Source organism: Bos indicus, chromosome 25 (assembly GCF_029378745.1).
Source record: "Bos indicus isolate NIAB-ARS_2022 breed Sahiwal x Tharparkar chromosome 25, NIAB-ARS_B.indTharparkar_mat_pri_1.0, whole genome shotgun sequence".
NCBI lineage: Eukaryota > Metazoa > Chordata > Mammalia > Artiodactyla > Bovidae > Bos > Bos indicus.
In genome coordinates this window covers 19,746,133-19,769,574 of record NC_091784.1, presented here as the reverse complement: position 1 = coordinate 19,769,574, position 23,442 = coordinate 19,746,133, and the positions used below count along the sequence as shown (strand labels likewise).

The window sequence follows — 23,442 nt, the reverse complement described above, 5'->3', positions numbered from 1 at the left end:
TAAGAGGGTTCCCTTTTCTCTGCACCCTCTCCAACATTTATTGTTTGTAGACTTTTGGATAGCAGCCATTCTGATCGGCATGAGATTGTACCTCACTGTGGTTTTGATTTGCACTTCTCTGATAATGAGTGATGTTGAGCATCTTTTCATGTGTTTGTTAGCCATCTGTATGTCTTCTTTGGAGAAATGTATGTTTATTTCTTTAGCCCATTTTTTGATTGGGTCGTTTATTTTTCTGGAATTGAGCTGCCAGAGCTGCTTGTATATTTTTGAGATTAATTCTTGGTCAGTTGCTTTGTTTGCTATTATTTTCTCCCATTCTGAAGGTTGTCTTTTCACCTTGCTTATAGTTTCCTTCATTGTACAAAAGCTTTTAAGTTTAATTAGGTCCCATTTGTTTATTTTTGCTTTTATTTCCATTACTCTGGGGGGTGGGTCATAGAGGATCCTGCTGTGGTTTATGTCAGAGAGTGTTTTGCCTATGTTTTCCTCTAGGAGTTTTATAGTTTCTGGTCTTAAATTTAGATCTTTAATCCAAAGATCAGCAATTTAAAATAATTGTGTGTATACACACACACACACACACACACACACACACATATATATATATATATATATATACACATATACACACACACATATTTATGGCTATTCATAAACCTATATTGCACATATACATATATTTATATATACACACACAATAGTTTTTTAATACCCAGAGATAAATGAAAACAAATAAACAAAGATCCAAAATCTATGGGAGGCAGCAAAAGCAGCTGTAAGAGCGAAGTTTATAGTGATGCAAGCTTACCTCAGGAAACAAGAATAATATCAAACAACCTAATCTTATACCTAAAGGAAGGAATTAGAAAAAGAACAAACAAACCCCAAAGTTAGTGGAAGGAAAGAGATAATAAAGATCAGAGCAGGTGTTTCCCTGATGGGTCAATGGTTAAGAATCTGCCTGCCAATGTAGGGGACACAGGTCTGATCCCTGCTCTGAGGAGATCCCACATGCAGTGTAGCAACTAAGCCCACGTGCCACAACTGCTGAGTCAGCACTGTAGAGCCTGTGAGCCACAACTGCTGAGTCAGCACTCTAGAGCCTGTGAGTCACAACTACTGAGCCCATGAGCTGCAACTACAGAAGCCCATGGCCTAGAGCCCACACTCTGCAACAAGAGAAGCCACCACCAAGAAGCCTGCACACAGCAACTAGAGAGCCCATGCACAGTGATTAGAGAGTAGTCCCTGCTTCCCACACCTAGAGAATGCCCATGGGCAGCAACAAAGACCCAGCATGGCCAAAAATAAATAAACAAATCTGAAAAAAAAAGAGAGCAGAAATTTAAAAAAAATAGAAAAGTCAATGAAACCAACAGATTTTTTTTAAAAGAAAAACAAAATTGATAAATCTTTAGCCAGACTCATGAAGAGAAAAAGAGAAGGCCCAAATCAATAAAATCAGAAATTAAAAAGGAAAAGTTACAGTCAACAGCACAGAAATACAAAAGATCGTAAGTGATTACTAGGAATGACTATATGCCAATAAAATGGACAACAGAAAAAAAATGGAGAAAATCTTAGAAATGTATAATATGCCAAGACTGAACCAGAAAAAAAAAAATAGAAAATATGAACAGTCCAATTACCAGTAATAAAATTGAATCATAATTTAAAAATTCTCAATAAACAAAAGTCTAGGACCAGAGGGCTTCACAGGCGAATTCTACCAAACATTTAGAGAAGAGTTAACACCTATCTTTCTCAAGCTATTCCAAAAAATTCTGGAGGAAGGAACAGTTCCTAACTCACTCTATGAGGCCCCTAGCATCACCTTGATCCAAAACCAAACAAAGACATAACAACAACAACAAAAATTACAGGCCTATATCACTGATGGACATAGATGCAAAAATCCTCAACAAATTATTAGCAAACAAAATCCAATGATACACTAGAAGGGTAATACACCATGATCAAGTGGGATTTATCAATATCTGCAAATCAATGTGATCAGATCAGATCAGATCAGATCAGTCGCTCAGTTGTGTCCGACTCTTTGCGACCCCATGAATCACAGCATGCCAGGCCTCCCTGTCCATCACCAACTCCCGGAGTTCACTCAGACTCACTTCCATGGAGTCAGTGATGCCATCCAGCCATCTCATCCTCTGTCGTCCCCTTCTCCTCATGCTCCCAATCCCTCCCAGCATCAGAGTCTTTTCCAATGAGTCAACTCTTCGCATGAGGTGGCCAAAGTACTGGAGTTTCAGCTTTAGCATCATTCCTTCCAAAGAAATCCCAGGGCTGATCTCCTTCAGAATGGACTGGTTGGATCTCCTTGCAGTCCAAGGGACTCTCAAGAGTCTTCTCCAACACCACAATTCTAAAGCATCAATTCTTCGGCGCTCAGCTTTCTTCACAGTCCAACTCTCACATCCATACATGACCACAGGAAAAACCATAGCCTTGACTAGATGAACCTTTGTTGGCAAAGTAATGTCTCTGCTTTTCAATATGCTATCTAGGTTGGTCATAACTTTTCTTCCAAGGAGTAAGCGTCTTTTAATTTCATGGCTGCAGTCACCATCTGTAGTGATTTTGGAGCCCCCCAAAATAAAGTCTGACACTGTTTGCACTGTTTCTCCATCTATTTCCCATGAAGTGATGGGACTGGATGCCATGATCTTCGTTTTCTGAATGTTGAGCTTTAAGCCAACTTTTTCACTCTCCATTTTCACTTTCATCAAGAGGCTTTTGAGTTCCTCTTCACTTTCTGCCATAAGGGTGGTGTCATCTGCATATCTGAGGTGATTGATATTTCTCCCGGCAATCTTGATTCCAGCTTGTGTTTCTTCCAGTCCAGTGTTTCTCAGGATGTACTCTGCATATAAGTTAAATAAGCAGGGTGACAATATACAGCCTTGACGAACTCCTTTTCCTATTTGGAACCAGTCTGTTGTTCCATGTCCAGTTCTAACTGTTGCTTCCTGACCTGCATACAAATTTCTCAAGAGGCAGATCAGGTGGTCTGGTATTCCCATCTCTCAGAATTTTCCACAGTTGATTGTGATCCACACAGTCAAAGGCTTTGGCATAGTCAATAAAGCAGAAATAGATGTTTTCCTGGAATTCTCTTGCTTTTTCCATGATCCAGTGGATGTTGGCAATTTGATCTCTGGTTCCTCTGCCTTTTCTAAAACCAGCTTGAACATCAGGAAGTTCATGGTTCACATATTGCTGAAGCCTACTCTACATTAAAAAATTGAAAAATTAAAAACCAAAGGATCATCTCAATAGATGCAGAAAAAGCTTTTGACAAAATTCAACATCCACTTATGATAAAAGCTTCCCAGAAAGTGGGCACAGAGGAGATGTCCCTCAAAATAACAAACACCGTATATGACAAAATAACATATTCAATGGTGAAAAGCTGAAAGCATTGCCTCTAAGATGAGGAACAAGTCAAGGATGCCCATTCTCTCAACATAGTTTTGGCAGTCCTAGCCATAGCAATCAGAGAAGAAAAATAAAAGGAACCCAAATTTTAAAGGAAGAAGTAAAATTGTCACTATCTGCAGATGGCATGATACCATACATAAAAAATTCTAAAGATCCCACCAGAAAACTACTAGAGCTTATCAATAAATTCAGTAGAGTTGCAGGATACAAAATTAATATATAGAAACCTGCTGCATTTGTCTCTACTAACAACAAACTATCAGACAGAGAAATCAACTAAATAATCCTATTCATCATTATGTCAAAAAAATAAAATATCTCAAAATAAACCTACTAAGGAGGTAGACTTCCCTGGTGGCTCAGACGGTTAAGTGTCTGTCTACAATGTGCGATCCCTGGGTCGGGAAGATCCCCTGGAGAAGGAAATGGCAATCCACTCCAGTACTATTGCCTGGAAAATCCCATGGGCAGAGGACTGGTAGGCTACAGTCCATGGGGTAGCAACTGAGCAACTTTACTTTCAAGGAGGTAGAAGATATCTTGGACTGGAAGAATACTGTTAAAATTATCATACTACTTAAGGCAATCTACAAATACAATGCAATCCCTGTCAAAATACTGATGGCATTGTTCACAGAACTAGGACAAATATTTAAAAATGTGTATAGAAACACAAAAGACTCTGAATAGCCAAAACATCTTCAGAAAGAACAGAGCTGGAGGTAACACATTCCCTGACTTCAGACTATACTACAAAGTTATGCTTATCATAACAGTATCATACATCACTTATGAAGATAAACTTAAACTAGATTAAAGAACTAAAGGAAAGACTGAAAGCCATAATACCTGTAGAAAACACAGATAGAACACTCTGACATAAATTGTGACAATTTTTCTTGACTTGTCTTCTAAGACAAAGGAGACAAAAGCAAAACTAAAATGGGGCCTAATTAAACTTAAAAGCTTTCTTACAGCAAATGAAACCACTGACAAAATGAAAAAACAACCTACTGAGTAGGAGAAAATATTTGTAAATAATATGACTGATAGGTTAATATCCAAAAATATATAGAGAGTTCATACAATTAAATATCAATAAAAACAACCTGATTAAAAAATGGGCAGAAGACCCAAAGAGACATTTTTCTGAAGAAGACATACACGTGGCCACTGTCGCATGAAAAGACATTCAGCATCAGTAATCATCAGTAATCCCTGGTAGCTCACATGGTACAGAATTTGCCTGCAATGCAGGAGATGCAGGATCGATCCTTGGGTCAGGAAGATCCCTTGGAGAAGGAATGGGTACCCACTCTAGTATTTTTGCCTAGAGAACTCCATGGACAGATGAGCTTGGCAGTCTACAGTCCACAGGGTTGCAAAGAGTCAGACGTGACTGAGTGACTAACACTTAGCCTAATCATCAGAAATATGCAAATCAAAACCATAATGAGATATTACTTCACACCTGTCAGACAGCTATCATCAAAAAGAACATAAATAATAAATATTGGGGAGGACATAGAAGAAAGGGAACAGTTGGTGGGAATCTAACCTGGTGTAGCCACTATGGAAAACCTATGGAGGTTCCTTGAAAGCTAAAAATGGAACTACCATCAGTTCAGTTCAGTTACACAGTAGTGTCCGACTCTTTGCAACCCCATGGACTGCAGCATGCCAGGCTTCCCTGTCCTTCACCATCTCCTGGAGCTTGCTCAAACTCATGTCCATCGAGTCAGTGATGCCATCCAGTCATCTCATCCTCTGTTGTCCCGTTCTCCACCTCCCTTCAATCTTTCCCAGCCTCGGGGTCTTTTCCAATGAGTCAGTTCTTCATATCAGGTGGCCAAAGTATTGGAGTTTCAGCTTCAGTATCAGTCCTTCCAATGAATATTCAGGACTGATTTCCTGAATCAGTCCAAGGGACTCTCAAGAGTCTTCTCCAATACCACAGTTCAAAAGCATCAATTTTTCAATACTCAGCTCTCTTTATAGTCCAACTCTCACATCCATACATGACTACTAGAAAAATCATAGCTTTGACTAGACGAACTTTTTTCAGCATAGTAACGTTTCTGCTTTTTAATATGCTGTCTAGGTTGGTCATAGCTTTTCTTCCAAGGATCAAGTGTCTTTTAATTTCATGGTTGCAGTCACCATCTGCAGTGATTTTGGAGCCCAACAAAATAAAATCTGTCACGGTTTCCATTGTTTCCCCACCTATTTGCAAGAAGTGATGAGACTGGATGCCATATTAGTTTTCTGAATGTTGATTTTTTTTTTTTTTTGAATGTTGACTTTTAAGGCAAATTTTTCACTCTTCTCTTTAACTTCATCAAGAGGCTCTTTAGTTCCTCTTTGCTTTCTGCCATAAGGGTGGTGTCATCTGCATATCTGAGGTTATTGACATTTCTCCCAGCAATCTTGATTCCAGCTTGTGCTTCATCCAGCCTGGCATTTCTCATGATGTACTCTGCGTATAAGTTAAATAAACAGGGTGACAATATACAGCCTCAATGTACTCTTTTCCCAATTAGGAACCAGTCTGTTCTATGTCTGGTTCTAACTGTTGCTTCTTGACCTGCATACCAGTTTCTCAGGAGGCAGGTAAGGTGGTCTGGTATTCCCATCTCTTGAAGAACTTTCCACAGTTTGTTGTGATCCACACAGTTGAAGGCTTTGGCATAGTCAGTAAAGCAGAGAAGTAGATGTTTTTCTGGAACTCCCTTGTCTTTTGCTTTTTCAGTGATCCAGTGTTGGCAATCTGATCTCTGGTTCTTCTGCCTTTTCTAAATCCAGCTTGAACATCTGGAAGTTCACAGTTTGCATACTGTTTAAGCCTGGCTTGGAGAATTTTGAGCATTACTTTGCTAGTGTGTGAGATGAGTGCAACTGTGCAGTAGTTTGAACATTCTTTGGCATTGCCTTTCTTTGGGATTGGAATGAAAACTGACCTTTTCCAGTCCTGTGGCCACTGCTGAGTTTTTCAAATTTGCTGGCATATTGAGTGCAGCACTTTCTCAGCATCATCTTTTAGGATTTGAAATAGCTCAACTGGAATTCCATCATCTCCACTACCTTTGTTCGTAGTGATGTTTCCTAAGGCCCACTTGACTTCACACTCCAGGATGTCTGGCTCTAGGTGAGTGATCACACCATCGTGGTTATCTGGGTCATGAAGATCTTTTCTGTACAGTTCTTCTGTGTATTCTTGCCTTATGACCCGGCAATTCTACTTCTGGGTATGTATCTGGGAAAAACAGTAGTTCAAAAAGATAAGTGCACCCAATGTTCATTACATCATTATTTAAAAGATAAGATAGGGAAGTAACCTAAGTGTCTATCAACAGATGAATGGATAAAGAAGATGAAATATATATACACAATGTAATACTACTCAGCCATAAAAAGAATGAAATTCTGCCATTTGCAACAACATAAATGGACCTGGAGGGTATTGTACTTAGTGAGATAAATCAGACAGAAAAAGAGAAATACTCTGTGTTATCACTTATATATGGAATCTAAAAAATAAAAGAAATGAATAAATTAAACAAAACAGACTCATAGATACAGAGAATGAACTACTGGTTACCAGTGGGGAGGTAGTGGGGCAACAGAGAGGTAGGGGATTAAAAGCACAAACTACGAAGTATAAAATCAGTAAGCTACCAGGATGTATTATATAGCACAGGGGTTAGAGTCAATATTTTATAACTATTTTAAACAGAGTACAATCTATAATAACTTTGAATCACTATGTTGAACATCTGAAATTAATATTATAAATCAACAATACCTCAGTTTAAACAATGATTTAAAAAAGAAATTCAAAGAAGATAGGAAAAGAAAGCTCACTACTGGAGGACTGTGATTAGTCAGATTTAGGAGAATGAATACTGTATTCGCCTTTAAAACGAATTAGCAGGCTGGGAAGATGAGGATTTGGCAAGTGAGTAGCAAGACCAGGCAGTGGTACACCTCATTATGAGTCCAGGACTTTATTCAAACAGGTCATCTGTTGAGAAATATGCTGCTCATTGCCCTTTGAGAACAAGACCCATTTCCAACCCAAGGTGGAAGGGTAATAATACATGGAGATTCCACACTTTAGGTTGGTCCTAAGCTTATGAGGATTTGGGCAGCTAAAGAAAGCAGATGGGAGCTGGAAGGAGCTGTGTTATCTAGAAATTCTGAGGGAATTCAAGGAATTCACCTGAGAATGTCTGAATGGCTCTACCTCCTACTTATCCTGACACTGATGACCTTTCTTAAGCAATGAGGAATAAACCACGGCTTAACCATTTTTTTTTAAATTTTATTTTCAAACTTTACAATATTGAATTGGTTTTGCCAAATATCGAAATGAATCCGCCATAGGTATACATGTGTTCCCCATCCTGAACCCTCCTCCCTCCCCATGCCATCCCTCTGGGTCATCCCAGTGCACCAGCCCCAAGCATCCAGTATCGTGCATCGAACCTGGACTGGTGACTCGTTTCATATATGGTATTATACGTATTTCAATGCCATTCTCCCAAATCATCCCACCCTCTCCCTCTCCCAGAGTCCAAAAGACTGTTCTATACATCAGTGTCTCTTTTGCTGTCTCGTATACAGGGTTATTGTTACCATCTTTCTAAATTCCATATATATGCGTTAGTATACTGTATTGGTGTTTTTCTTTCTGGCTTACTTCACTCTGTATAATAGGCTCCAGTTTCATCCACCTCATTAGAACTGATTCAAATGTATTCTTTTTTAATGGCTGAGTGATACCCCATTGTGTATATGTACCATAGCTTTCTTATCCATTCATCCTGATGGACATCTAGGTTGCTTCTGTGTCCTGGCTATTATAAACAGTGCTGCGATGAACACTGGGGTACACATGTCTCTTTCAATTCTGGTTTCCTCAGTGTGTATGCCCAGCAGTGGGATTGCTGGATCATAAGGCAGTTCTATTTCCAGTTTTTTAAGGAATCTCCACACTGTTCTCCATAGTGGCTGTACTAGTTTGCATTCCCACCAACAGTGTAAGAGCGTTCCCTTTTCTCCACATCCTCTCCAGCATGTATTGCTTGTAGACTTTTGGATCGCAGCCATTCTGACTGGCGTGAAATGGTACCTCATAGTGGTTTTGATTTGCATTTCTCTGATAATGAGTGATGTTGAGCATCTTTTCATGTGTTTGTTAGCCATCTGTATGTCTTCTTTGGAGAAATGTCTATTTAGTTCTTTGGCCCATTTTTTGATTGGGTCATTTATTTTTCTGGAATTGAGCTCTAGGAGTTGCTTGTATATTTTTGAGATTAGTTGTTTGTCAGTTGCTTCATTTGCTATTATTTTCTGAAATCACTACTTCACCCAAATTCAAACGTTAAAAGGGCTAAAGTTATATCCATTATACCTGATATTCATTTTGACATGGACTATGTTGTGCTATGCTTAGTCGCTCAGTTGTGTCCGCCTCTTTATGACCCCATGCACTGTACCCGCCAGGTTCCTCTGTCCATGGGGATTCTCCAGGCAAGAATAATACTGGAGTGGGTTGCCATGCCCTCCTCCTGGGGATCTTCCCAACCCAGGGATAGAACCCAGGTCTCCCGCATCACAGGAGGATTCTTTACCAGCTGAGCTACCAGGGAAGCCCAACATCCGTTACGCCTCACAGGAAAAAACACTTAAAAGGAATTCATACAAATTAAGAGAGATCATCATTCATTATGGCTAATCATAATGAAAACTCATAGAATTGATGATGTTTTTCCTGGTAAAGAAACAGGTTTCTGAGTTTCTGGCTATCCCTAAAACTCCATGGTTTCATACAAAAATACATGAGTCAGTTCCTGTGAGGAGCAGAGTCTGCAACAAACTTCTATTCACAACTGCTTCACTTTCCTGTCATTAACAGATTAAACTTCCTTGACCGCACAATACCAAAAGAGGAAGGTGAAGGCGATCTGGCATATTAAAACAGCAGCAACCTTCTCCAAAGTCTGGCTTTCATTTCTTTTTTTCTACTACTCTAAGAACCACAGCTTCATACTTTAACTGATCATTCTATTTATATCTGATACACAAGCCTTGCCATTACAATACTTGAGATAACAAGCAGAACTAACAACTCGTATTTAATAGGACCATTTTCAAAACACTTTAACCTTTAAGTGTTTTGAAAACTAATCCTGGTACTTCCCTGGTGATACAGTGATTGAGAATCTGCCTCCCAATGCAGGGGAAGCTGGTTTGATCCCTGGTCAAGGAACTAAAATCCCACATGCCTAGAGGCAACTGCTGAGCCCTTGTGCTCTAGAGCCTGTACTCTACAAGAGAGGCTCACATGCTGCAAAAAACCCTAATCCTAAAAGGGAAATAAGTGATGTTTCCCTTTCCAACACTAGATGACCCAGAAAACTCAAGTCCAAAAGATTTCCACAGACAGTCTAAGCTGTATTACGTACTATTAACAAGTGGGTGTTACAAAGCTTGTGATTCTAGAAACAAAATCAGCCACGTAAGTTAAAAAAAAAAAAAATTTAAGCTATTTTCCTTTTGGTTTATATTTCTATTCCTAGGAAGCAACGTATTTAGGAAAAGTACCTTTTCCCTAAGAATTTTCCTCCTTTTGGATTTAATGGCTTGAAACCAACACTTACTCCTCTAATTATCAATTATCTCTCACTATTGATGCAGGGTTAGTGAAGTGAAGTCGCTCAGTCGTGTCCGACTCTTTGTGACCCCATAGACTGTAGCCTACCAGGCTCCTCTGTCCATGGGATTTTCCAGGCAATAGTACTGGAGTGGATTGCCATTTCCTTCTCCAGAGGATCTTCCCAACCCAGGGCTCGAACCCGGGTCTCCTGCATGGTAGACAGACGTTTTACTGTCTGAGCCACCAGGGAAGTTCAATGAAAATAATAAAAAACACCTGGAGCACCCGGTATTCCCAGACGGTCTCCCATCCAAGTGACTAACCAGGCCCGACCCTGCTTAGCTTCCAAGATCAGACGAGATCAGGCTCGTTCAAGGTGGTATGGCCATTAAATCAGCCCTTATCCTTCTTCACTAGTATCAGGGGTTGATCTGATGCAGCGGGGTTTGCTGGGATTCTCCCATGGGTGATATAAGGAATATTAAGTTGTTTAGAGGACCACAACTGAACTGCAATCACAACTGCCTGTGAAATCAGTTCTTATATTTAGAACTTCTTAAAAGTTTTGTAACTTTTATCCTGAGACTGATAGTTCTTCAAATTCTGCTTTTCACTTCCTTAACCCTCAAATCCCAGAATGAGGAAAGATAAGAGATAGGAAGTATGCCTTGGAGGAACTGTGACTGGAAATTGGGCTCTTTTCTTCAAGTCATACTTCATGTATAAACACAGTGCCTGGATAAAACTTGTTATCAAGCACCTACCATGTGCAGCCTGTACTATTAAGAAAAGGCTGATAAATGTCATTGCTAGTACATTTTGGCCTCAGGACATAGTCAGAACTTTCCCCTAAAGCAAGTGTCCCAAAGATTCGTTGGTGAGGTAATTTTTCATGTATAATAGAATATTTATTTTCTTACTGTGATTCTCTTAATGTGTTTTAATAGCCCACCAAACGCACAACCCAGATAATCATGGTGCTGTGCTCACTCACCTAGAGCCAAACATTCTGGAATGTGAAGTCAAGTGGGCCTTAGAAAGCATCACTACAAACAAAGGTAGTGGAGGTGATGGAATTCCAGTTGAGCTATTATTTCAAATCCTAAAAGATGATCCTGTGAAAGTGCTGCACTCAATATGCCAGCAAATTTGGAAAACTCAGCAGTGGCCACAGGACTAGAAAAAGTCAGTTTTCATTTCAATCCCAAAGAAAGGCAATGCCAAAGAATGCTCAACCTACCACACAATTGCATTCATCTCACACGCTAGTAAAGTAATGCTCAAAATTCTCCAAGCCAGGCTTCAGCAATACGTGAGCTGTGAACTTCCAGATGTTCAAGCTGGTTTTAGAAAAGGCAGAAGAACCAGAGATCAGATTGCCAACATCCACTTGATCATCAAAAAAGCAAGAGAGCTCCAGAAAAACATCTACTTCTGCTTTATTGACTACGCCAAAGCCTTTGACTGTGTGGATCACAACAAACCATGGAAAATTCTTCAAGAGATGGGGATACCAGACCACCTGACCTGCCTCTTCAGAAATCTGTATGCAGGTCAGGAAGCAACAATTAGAACTGGACATGGAACAATAGACTGATTCCAAATAGGAAAAGGAGTACATCAAGGCTGTATATTGTCACCTTGCTTATTTAACTTATATGCAGAGTACATCATGAGAAACGCTGGGCTAGATGAAGTACAAGCTGGAATCAAGATTTCTGGGAGAAATATCAATAACCTCAGATATGTAGATGACAGCACCCTTATGGCAGAAAGTGAAGAACTAACGAGCTTCTTGATGAAAGTGAAAGTGGAGAGTGAAAAAGTTGGCTTAAAGCTCAACATTCAGAAAACAAAGATCACGGCATCCAGTCCCATCACTTCATGGCAAATAGATGGGGGAAACATTGGAAACAGTGGCTGATTTTATTGTTTTGGGCTCCAAAATCACTACAAATGGTGACTGCAGCCATGAAATTAAAAGACGCTTACTCCTTGGAAGGAAAGTTATGACCAACCTAGAGAGCATATTAAAAAGCAGAGACATTACTTTGCCAACAAAGGTTCAAGGCTATGGTTTTTCTAGTAGTCAGGTATAGATGTGAGAGTTGGACTATAAAGAAAGCTAAGCACCGAAGAATTGATGCTTTTGGACTGTGGTGTTGGAGAAGACTCTTGAGAGTCCCTTGGACTGCAAGAAGATCCAACCTGTCTATCCTAAAGGAAATCAGTCCTGATATTCATTCCCGACTGAGGCTGAAGCTGAAACTCCAATACTTTGGCCATCTGATGCGAAGAACTGACTCATTAGAAAAGACCCTGATGCTGGGAAAGATTGAAGGCAGGAGGAGAAGAGGACAAAAGAGGGTGAGATGGTTGGATGGCATCACTGACTCAATGGACATGATTTTGAGTAAACTCCAGGAGTTGGTGATTGACAGGGAGGCCTGGCATGCTGCAGTCCATGGGGTCAACAAAGAGCTGGACATGACTGAGCGTCTGAACTGAACTGAACTGAAACCCATGACTTAAAGTGATTTCTATTTTGTAGTTCTACCTTTACACATATTACAGAAATTTTTAACCTGGTGTAAAATATAGGAATATAATACTAAAAATTATGATGTGGAGGAGTCCCCAAAAAAACTAAGTTTGGGAAATGGAGCTCTATGGCACTCTACTGTGGTGTTTGTTCTGGCTAATCTTTTCACTTAGGATGCCTGTTTTGGCTGGCCATGCCAACTTGCAGACACTAGTTTACTCTGAAGCCTTTTTGGAGCACCTCTTTCTCTGCTTTTATTACATCCAGTTTCACTGTGTCTTTTTCTTCCTGTCCTCCCTTCTTCTGCAGGGCAGGGACTGCATTTTGCTCACTAAAGGAATAAAAATAATGGTAATAATGGTATCACCGACTCAATGGACATTAATTTGAGCAAACTTTGGGAGATAGTGAAGGACAGAGAAGCCTGGCATGCTTCACAAAGAATCAGACACAACTTAGTGCCTAAACAATAAAAACACTTACTTTGTAATTACTCTGTGCCCGGCTTTCTAGGTACTTTACATACATATATATTAATTCCCATAGTCATCACTGTTTTATAAGGTAAACACGTTATCCTATTTTATAAAAGAGGATCCTGATGCAAAAAGAGGTTAAGTAACTTGAGTACAGCCATAACGAAAGGAAGAGGTGGAGCCAGATTTAAAATCAAAGTCTGGAGTCAGAGCACCAACTTTTAATCACTAAATAGGCTGCTCAATTTAAGTAAACATGGTTGAATGTTTGCTGATTGCTTTAAAGAACTTAGCCAGTTTTGACAATGGGAACTAAATTCTAGTCCCTTCTTACAAAGAGCAAAAAAACCCTTCTTTTTGCGCCTAGATATGAATTGCAAGTACCCTTTTACAAGGTCTCCACCTTATAAATACGTTATCCACCCCTCCCCTGCTACTGTCCTTCCTCAGTAATGATGTTACGCATCAGCACCTTTAGAGGAGGCCGTGCACTGGGCTGGACTGCTTGAATCTTCTGTTCCCTGTAGCAGCACTGTTCCTGACACTTCAAAGGGAGCTGACGTCACAGAAGAGATATCAGCACTCATTACAATACTACTACCCTGCAGGTCTTACTCTTCCCTCCCAAGAATCCATCCACCCATCCATCTAACATTTATTCAGTGCCATGTGCCAGGTACATGCAGTTCTAGGCATACAGTGATAAACAAGCAGCCACGGTCCCTGACCTACAGTTTATATCCAAGTGGCAGAGGCAGATGATATACAAGAAAAACAATTTTTCTTGGTGATATGTATTCTCAAAGAATGAAACAATAATATGATATAGATGAGAAGAGGTGGTGATTATTTTGGATAGTCAGTGATATTTGAGTTGGGTCTTGAATGGTGTCAAGGAACCTATAAATGGTAAGAGTTCAGGGGAAGAAGATGCAGGAAGAAAGAACAGTAGGGACAAAGGCTATGAAGTGGGAACCAATCTGTGTTAACACAATTGAGAGTCTATGGGGGAAGTGAGGCGATAGGTGTATAGAATCCCACACAGGTTGGGAAAGCAGGCCTTGGAAAGCAGTTTGATTTGTAGTCTAAGAGCAAAAGAAGACACTGGTAGGTTTTAGGCAAGTAACAGTATACTGGCCTGACCTGATTTACATTTTTTAAAACATGCTGTATTTCAAACAATACCATAAGTATTTGGTGATTCTACCAACCTTGCAGATGGTGAAGAGTCTTGCTTGCTGCTGCTGCTGCTGCGTCACTTCAGTCATGTCCGACTCTGTGCGACCCCATAGACGGCAGCCCACCACGCTCCCCTGTCCCTGGGATTCTCCAGGCAAGAACACTGGAGTGGGTTGCCATTTTCTTCTCCAATGCATGAAAGTGAAAACTGAAAGTGGAGTCACTCAGTCGTGTCCAACTCTTAGCAACACCATGGACTGTAGCCCACCAGGCTCCTCCATCCATGGGATTTTCCAGACAAGAGTACTGGAGTGGGGTGGCATTGCCTTCTCCGAGAGTCTTGCCTAATGCTACCTAATTGACAGGAAAGCTGGGATTAAGAGCCAAAAAAGCTAGATGGTTATTTTTCTAGCTGCAACTTTTCCCCTGTTTTCATTTTGGAATCAGTAATGGGGACTTGAGAGAAGCAGTGATCAATTTCCTTTAAAAAAAAAAAAAAAGCACCACCCACTCACTCTTCCACTTGCTACTGAGAATGAAAATACATGTTAAGTACTTGGTATGTCTAAATCTAGTTTTGCAGGAGGCCTATGGGAAGATTGGGCTTCTCAGGTGGAGCTACTGCTAAAGAACCTGCCTGACAATGCAGGAGACAAAAGAGATGCAGGTTCAGTCCCTGGGTTGGGAAGATCCCCTGGAGGAAGGCATGACAACTCACTCCAGTATTCTTGCCTGGAGAATCTGATGGACAGAGGAGCCTGGCAGGCTACAGTTCAAGGGGTGGCCAAGAGTTTAACATGACTGAAGCCACTTAGCAAGCATGCACGCATGGGAAAATTTGCTAGGACTAGGGGCTTTATCCACTTCACCATTTTCCCCACCCCTGGAACACTTTCTTTCACCTTTGGAAAGACATCACCACATGAACACTAAGGAGTTAAGAGCAGAGACGAAAATTCCCTTTCCTCAGATGAAATTTATAGAAGAATGACTCTGGTCTCAGGAATGTCAGAATTTCAAATGTTGCACTCCCAGGAGGCTTTGCCATCGACTGAAGAAAAAGTGTTGCAGTACAAACAAGGGACAGAAAGGCAAGGGAAGTTAACTGACTTCCAAACCCCAGGTGGAAGGAGACTCTTTCCATCCATTCAAGATCTGTCCCTATGTATAAAATTTTAAAAGCCATCACCAATGAATATAACGTAGCCAAATTTCTCTCCCAACTACTTTATGATTTGTGGGGGGGAGGAGGGTGATCGTGAAACTCACCCAGAGAAATCCACTTTTATGTTCACCAAGCACCAACTGTTACCTATCCTGTGTCCTGCTGCCCTGTCTCCTTAGACCTGGGACTCCTCCTTTTTGCCAAATGAAGATTCCAACTCATACAACTGAAATATTCTTTTATTTTTTTTTTTGCTTAACTGCTGATTCTTATCCTTTGGCTTTCATCGGTTTTAACAGACTGTCTTCTTCACACTAGGCCAATGTCTTCACACTAGGTTCTTCCTACTCTATTGTAATTTTCTGTTTGACCTGCATTTCTTTCTTCACTGGGTTTTGGGAGGGGGAGAGGGAATAAGGTTGGGACCTTGTCTTATCCATTATACTCCATGCCTGGCAGAGTTGGAGCTTAAAATACTTTTGTTAGAAGAAAAAAAAATTACCCACACAGAATAATTACCAGTAATTTTCATTCTCATCCTGAGATATATGCATTGGTATTTGGGCCAGGTTTCATAACAGAAGACCCTAAGGCATTTAAAAATACTAATTAACCCTCACAATGATGTTTTCAAGAGTGGCACTGTGGGTATCAGGATGAAGAACTGAAGATTTAAGTGTTATTTGGGAAAGCAGTCTTATTACTTTGAGGCAACCCACTCCAGTGTTCTTGCCTGGAGAATCCCAGGGACAGCGGAGCCTGGAGGGCTGCCATCTATGGGGTCGCACAGAGTTGGACACGACTGAAGCAACTTAGCAGCGGCAGCAGCAGAGCAGTCTACACAGCTATTACCTAACCCTCACTCTTAAGTTCTTTTAAGGCCACTTAGCAGCAATGGCACCCCACTCCAGTACTCTTGTCTGGAAAATCCCATGGACCGAGGAGCCTGGAAGGCTGCAGTCCAGGGGGTCGCTGAGGGTCGGACACGACTGAGTGACTTCACTTTCACTTTTCACTTTCATGCATTGGAGAAGGAAATGGCAACCCACTCCAGTGTTCTTGCCTGGAGAATCCCAGGGATGGGAGAGCCTGGTGGGCTGCTGTCTGTGGGGTCGCACAGAATCAGACACGACTGAAGTGACTTAGCAGCAGCAGCAGCGCAGCAGGGTTTGCTTATAGGACTGAAATGATATACTATGTTTCCATGAAGCTTATAACTGTGAAATTGAATATTTCCTGCCATACCAATAAACAAGGATGTAAAAGCCATCAGCGATTTCAGGCCTCCAAATGTGAATGAGGGCTTCCAAAAAGGGACACAATGCCATAACCCCCTACTCTCCATGGTGATTGTTGAGGAGCTTTGGGGTGGGGGGTGGTGGGTAGGGGGAGGAGGGAATAGTGAAGGAAAAAAAAAGCAGGATGCTGGCCTCAGACAGCTGAGATGCATAGGAAGAAATGACTTCAATAATCTCAGATTCTTACATCTTCCCATATGTAGAAGAGTGCTAAATTCCTTTAACTTGGTATCTGGTTTTCCATACTTAACAATAATTGATGTTCAGTCTGCCTGCCTACTTTGTTGCAAACTTGTACATAGCCTGACTCTCTCTTCTGCTTCCTCAGAGAAGTCTCTTGGGGCTATCTGAGATTCTGTCTCCCGGGCTTGGAGTCCTAACATTCCCACCAAGTAAAACACTCTACTTTCAGGTTGTGAATGTATTTGTAGTCGACAGAAACAAACACATAGAAAAATGAGGTTCTGGTACTTTTTTTTCATAAAAACAATCCTTTGGGGGAATAAGGTCCATTGCACGCAAATGATCAGGGTTCAAAACCAGCTCCCAAAATTATAATTTAAAGCTTTAGTCATCTGGAAAACCTGCAGGGAATTGAAGTGTTCTTATAATATCAAAGCAAACAGATTTTCTTGCCCAGGATAGCAGAATAGAGAATGACTACCTTGATTTCAGGCATTCAAAAAATTTCCACACATGTAAAGAAGAGAGATATAATACAAACAATGAACTAATTGGAGTTTGAATACTGACCTCACCACATCAGGCAAGATATTAATCTTCCAGAGCCTCAATTTCTTAAAATGGGGTAACAATAGAACCTTCTTCAAAGAGCTGCTGTAAGGATTGTTCATAATTATCCACGTAAATCACTTAGCATTGGGAGTTAACAAAGGCAAAATGTTACCTGAAATAGGAAATAAAGGAGGAACAGTGAGGCCTCTTTTATCTATGCTAAACTTTGTCTGCAGAGGAGGGAAAAGAAATGTGTTGTCTGTTGGTGAATTTATTGCTTTGTGGTAGTAATGGATTTTCCTAAAGCTGTTTCCCTCTGATTATTAATAATCCATGTACAGTAAAGAGCTATTGTTCTTCAGTATGACTAACCAACCCTGCTGGAGGCATTGCTTATCTTCAGACCACAGCACATACTTCTTACTGGAAATACAATGCAGGTGCCAAAATCAAGAGCATGTTCAAGCTTCCCTTCCTATTTCTCTTCCTTTATCTCTTACTCCTTGCTTGCTTACCCTTCAGTGCACTTTTCTCCTAGATCTGTTATCCTTCCCTACTTTCTAATGCATTTCCATATCCTATACAGTATCATCTTATCTAAACTGAATAACTTTCAAGATAAACTATGGGCCTCATCTCATTGCCCCACACATACCCCATGGACTTATTTCCTGACTGGATTCAGTTTTTGGTTACTAGAATCCAAAAAGGGAAGTGTAATGCCACACACTGCTTTGCATATCTCAGGATATGCTTGTGTGGTGTACTTAATCATACTACAGCTATTCTCTGAAACAGCATCCTTTTACAAGAAATTGACAATATGGTGTGTCAGAGTTAAGGGTCATGGAGGAGAGGATAGATTATATACACAAAGGAAGAGAAATTAAGGTAGGCTTTGTAACACAGGAAATCTTTAGAACACAGGGAAAAACCAAAAATATTTATGTCTGGAAGGTTTCTAAACTATCCCAAACAAGATCATATAAGGCACATATACTCATTCTAAATATATCAGCACAGGAGCACACACAAGATTATACTTGTAAGGGGAACTCCAATCAGGCTATAGTAACCATTGAGATGTTCAGCTATTTGCCCCCTGAGGGATAGAAACTCTAAATGGACACCAAGTTTCAGTCTCTCAATTAAAAAGAAATGGAAGTAACCGCTTTCTTGTTACCGTATTTTAAGAGACAAAGATGAGGTCAATCAGAGAAATGAGAACAAATTACCAGAAGTAGGAGGTGTGTGTGGAAGTGTGTCGTATGTGTGGGCACTAGGCATTGAGTTATTTGCTGTTGTGTCTGACTCTTTGCAACCGCCAGGCTCCTCTGTCTTAGGAATTCTCCAGGCAAGAATACTAGAGTGGGTAGCCATTCCCTCCTCCAGGAGATCTTCCTGACCCAGGGACTGAACCCAAGTTTCTTGCATTTCAGACAGATTCCTTACCATCTGAGCCATCAGGGAACTTGGTCAATGCTAAAGATCAACCTCAGTCATTCATTCATAACTTGACTATACAAGATTTGAACCCTTCAAAGGAACTAGGTAAGTCAGAGAACACGAAACATTTAAGACATTCAAACCCCTTCTTTGTGATAAGTCCTAAGGAATTGGATTAAGAAGCAGACAAAAGGGCTCTGCTTATAGCCTTAGATACACCTGACCCCTGACCCAACCATCTGATATATAGGCCTTACTCCGCACAGGGGGTCTCCGCCTTCATGACAGTTTCCAAGTACCCGCCAACTATTGAATGAACCACTTTCCCCATCTGCAGAGGCACAGGAGCTCTTTACTAGACAAATTTCCTTCAGAGTAGGAGCAATGACTTTACTATCCATGGATAGCCACATTATCCATCTTTAGTGTGCAGAATGATTAGACCTGAGAGCATCTTTAAGTTTCTCCAGTCCAACACTGACCAATAGAATTTTCTTCAATGTTGGGAATATTTTCTATCTTTGCTGTCCAACAGGGTAGCCGCTGGCACTGGGCACCTGACATATGGTGAGTACATCTGAGGAACTGCATTTTTTATTTTACTTCATTTAAATTGAAATAGTTACATGTAGTTTGTGTGTACAGACAGACAGCAGAGCTCTAAACCAAGAACTGCAAATCAAATGTCCATAGGGGTAAGGCAGGTAGAGGAAGGGAAAAGAATCTCATGGGCTCCAGCTGACTGTTGCTGTGCAGGAAACTCAGGCTGGTGTTGCCAGATTGTCACTTTTTCAAATGAAGCTGAAAATTGAATTTTTTAATTTGGCAAGTAAATTAAAAAAAAATAATTTAGATCAATTTATGGGCCAAACCATGTTTTCAGGCATTTTGTTATCTGTAATCTAGGCCAATCTGTAACCCCTTAAGCTCAAAGAACAGGACCATTCTGCTGGTCAGTAGTGACCCAGGACTGAAATCCAAGCCTTCTGATTCTTCTTTTTTTGGTATATGGGATTTTAGTTCTCAAATCAGAGATCGAACCAGCAATCCCTGCAGTGGAAGCATGAAGTCTTAAATGCTGGACGGCCAGAGAAGTCCCTTCTGATTATTCTTCTGATACTCTTTCTAAATTTTATGAAATCAACCATATCTAGTGATGGAGGCAGCAGCAACATCAGGGACAAATGCTCCTTCGTCAGAAGGTGTTGAAATTCATGGTTTATACATTAAGGACACACAGTTCCTATACACTGGGCTCTATGGGCAAAGCTCTGAACGAGGAGCCAACAGGGCACAAAGAAGAAACAATTCACAGGATAGTCAGACCCATAAACAATAAGCAAAGTAAGGTTTGTTACAGTGAACACAAACCACCTAAGCAGGAGTCCAAAAGCACTGACAGCTGGCAGAGGAAAGGAAGAAAGAGATTTGAGCCAGAACTTCCAGGCTGAGTCTCAGTGATTATGAGGGTGGGTCCCATTATTCAAGAATATTACAGGGCCTCCTTTTATCTTTGAGGCTTTATATGTACAGTCTCCTCTGCTGGCTTTTCCTTCTATGGATCTCTAAATGTAAAGAGCCCCAAGGAGTTTAATGGCCTTCCTCTCCCCCACCCTGCCAAGAGTATGTTTCAATACATAAACATTTAACAGCACAACAGTTAAGCCAAAATTGCCCAATTTCAAAACTTCACCAGCATTCTTAAATTTACTTTTTCTTCCTTGATTAACAAAGCAAAATAGGGCTTCCCACAGAGGCCTTCCTCTCTATCTGCACTCTCTTCTTAGGTGATTTAGGAATAAACTGCTACATTTATTATCTCTCTTGAGTTTTCCCTTGATTTTCATATTTAACTTCTCAACATCTTTACCTGGACAGTTAACAAACTTATCAAAACTAGTATGTTTAAAAGAATAGAGTGCCTTCCAAACTATTTTCTCTGAGGAGTCATCTTTGGTTCCATCCTTTCACATACACTTCATATCCAATTTGGCAACAAGTCCTGCAAGTTCTAGTTTCAGAATACATTCTGAATTTAATTCTTCCATTTCACTGTCACCTCTCCCTTGGCCTACTGCAACAGCTGCCAAACAGGTCTGACCACTTGTACCCTTCTCTATCCAGGAGCCAAGAATGATTTTCTAAAACTGTAAATGAGATCTGTCACTCCTTCTTAAACTCTCCAGTAACCCAACAGTTAAGCTCTCGCCTTGGGCTAAGCTATGCTTGATCAGGCCATGCCACTTCTCCATCACAGACCACTCTGACTCTTGTTCTTCCCTTCTGATCCAAGCATCTGACTTTCTCGCCGTTTCCTTCTTTAGATACCTTCTTTTCTCCACCTAGAAAGCTCATTCCCTAGCTTCCCTCTTTCCTGGGATTTTTGCAAACCCGGCCTCCTCTAAACAGTCTTATCTGATTTAGAGTGGCCCTCCCCTCATCTTCTGGGCTTCCCTTGTGGCTCAGCTGGTAAAGAATCTGCCTGCAATGAGGGAGACCTGGGTTCGATCCCTGGGTTGGGAAGAGCCCCTGGAAAAGGGAACGGCTACCCACTCCATGGGGTCGGAAAGAGTCGGACACGACTGAGCGACTTTCATTTTCCCCTTATCTTCTACCACTTCACCTGATATTACTTCCTTTGGGGCATTTCTTACCTGCTGATATCTACCTTATTTACTTTTTAAGTTACTCCCGGACTCGAAAAATTTCACGTAGCAACGTCTTTCGTGGACCAAAGGATTTAAGAAGCTAGTTCTCTATATCTTAGAAAATCTCAGTATCGTGCAGGGTACTCGTTTGTGTCAACCTTCCTCGGCTAGACGCCTCACCTCCGGATTTGCCCCTATTAATCTCCCATTCATCAACACATTGGGGGAATCCAAAGGATTCAGAGATGGGCCCCAAATCGGCATTTCAGCGTTCCCAAATCAGGCCTCCCCTTCCTGGCACTCAAGCCGCTTCCCTTAGCAGGTTCCTGAGGCGAGCGGCGGTGACACCAAGCAGCCCTCGCGAGGCTGGGGTCACACAGGCTCGTCTCCTAGCAACGTCGTACCCCCCCACCCCCACCCCATCCCTGCCCCTGAGGAGTCCACCCCTTCCCCGTTTCCCGCGCCAGGAGTCGGCGTCTCCATCCTCAACACTCACTCTGCGTCAGTCCAGCCTTCCCCCACCCACAGAAGCACCTCAGCCTCCGGCAGGCTGGGAGGAGGCGGCGCCGGGAGCGCAGCTGAGCGGCGGCGGACTGAGCTCTCTAGCAGGTCTGGTAGGCCAGACCGGACCAAACCACCGGACGGACTTCTGTGGGAGCATTAGTCCCAAGTCGAGGGTAGGCTCGACCCTTCGTTAAACTTCAAACTCTAGATCACGCTCCGCCGTATACCCAACAAGATAGCCAAACTCATCCTTTCCTTAATTCCCTTTTCCCCTTTTCGTTCTCCTCTCGCCACCCTATTCCAGCGAAAAAAATGGTCCACTCCATCTCTTCCTTGCCCTCCCTCCGCGTTGCTAAGTCTTTGCCCTTACTTGGGGACAGCTTCGTACGTCTTTGCGTACGTCATGACGCAAACTGCCACTCGTTCCCTCCTCTCTCCTTTCCTATTCCGCCTGCCGAAGCGGGCGGCCTGCGGGGTTACCGGAAGTGATGATGCAGGAGACGATGGAGGGGGCGGGGCTTCGGGGCGGCCGCCGCTGGTGGGCGGCAGATGAAGGGGAGGAGGCGGCAGTGGTGGGAGAAGAGGCGGCGGCGGCGGCGGCGGAGGGGGTAGGGAACCTGGAAACGCGAGCGGGGATGGTAGGTGTTTTGGACCCGCCGGGCCGCCGTCGTTTCCAGAAAGGGTTTGACTGGAGGAACCTCTGGAGCAGCTGTGAGTTTGAGGGGGGGTTTGAGGAAAAGGGGAGGCTTTGGGAGATGAAGGGGCGGGGGCTGGGTACCTTCGAGAAAGGGAGGGGGGGTGGAAGGGGAGGCGTGGAAATCAGCTCCTTGTCTGGACTGGTCCCGCTGGAAGGAGAGGCTGTGAGGGGAGCCTGTGGCGTGTCAGCCGCAGGGCTCAGAAAACTTACCTACTGTCCCTGCCTCCTCACCGCCAGCACCCCTCAACCCAGGGCCTGGGGCTCTGGGGGCCGGAGCTGCCCTGGAGGGGGTACGGACTCTGGTCCTCTGCGCCTTGTAAGCGCCGTGAGGTAGGAGCCCAAACGAGAGGTGGTGGGTGAATCTCCAGCTCCCTCCGCCCTCATCTACCTCCCCACCCCCATCTTCCTCTTTAATCATTAACAGCCCTGGAATTAAGGGGCTCAGACCTGAAGTCCTTCCTATGCACCATTGCTATATACGATAACTATCTGTGCCTGAGGTGATGGGGCTGGAAGCTTTGCCCGTATCCTGTATAGGAAGTGGGACAGAGTGACAAATGTATTGTTTTTTTTTTCCCCATTCCCCCCCCCCCAAATCTTCTCCCGTGCATAGCCCTCCTTTCCACTTT

At 42.1% G+C, this 23,442-nt stretch overlaps 1 protein-coding gene and 1 pseudogene across 1 annotated transcript in view; both read right to left on the bottom strand.

Moving 5' to 3' along the window:
* LYRM1 (LYR motif containing 1) overlaps nucleotides 1-22,233 on the bottom strand; it is a 38,041-nt gene extending 15,808 nt beyond the window's left edge. Inside the window, exons 1-3 of the mRNA XM_070779190.1 lie at nucleotides 22,109-22,233; nucleotides 17,537-17,690; nucleotides 14,353-14,528 (exon numbers count right to left, since the gene is read on the bottom strand). Coding sequence (XP_070635291.1) covers nucleotides 14,353-14,517 — 165 coding nt within the window. The 5' untranslated portion in view covers nucleotides 14,518-14,528; nucleotides 17,537-17,690; nucleotides 22,109-22,233. The remainder of the gene's footprint in view (nucleotides 1-14,352; nucleotides 14,529-17,536; nucleotides 17,691-22,108) is intronic.
* LOC139179819 (5S ribosomal RNA) lies at nucleotides 10,397-10,516 on the bottom strand (annotated as a pseudogene).
* Nucleotides 22,234-23,442: the final 1,209 nt, after the last annotated feature.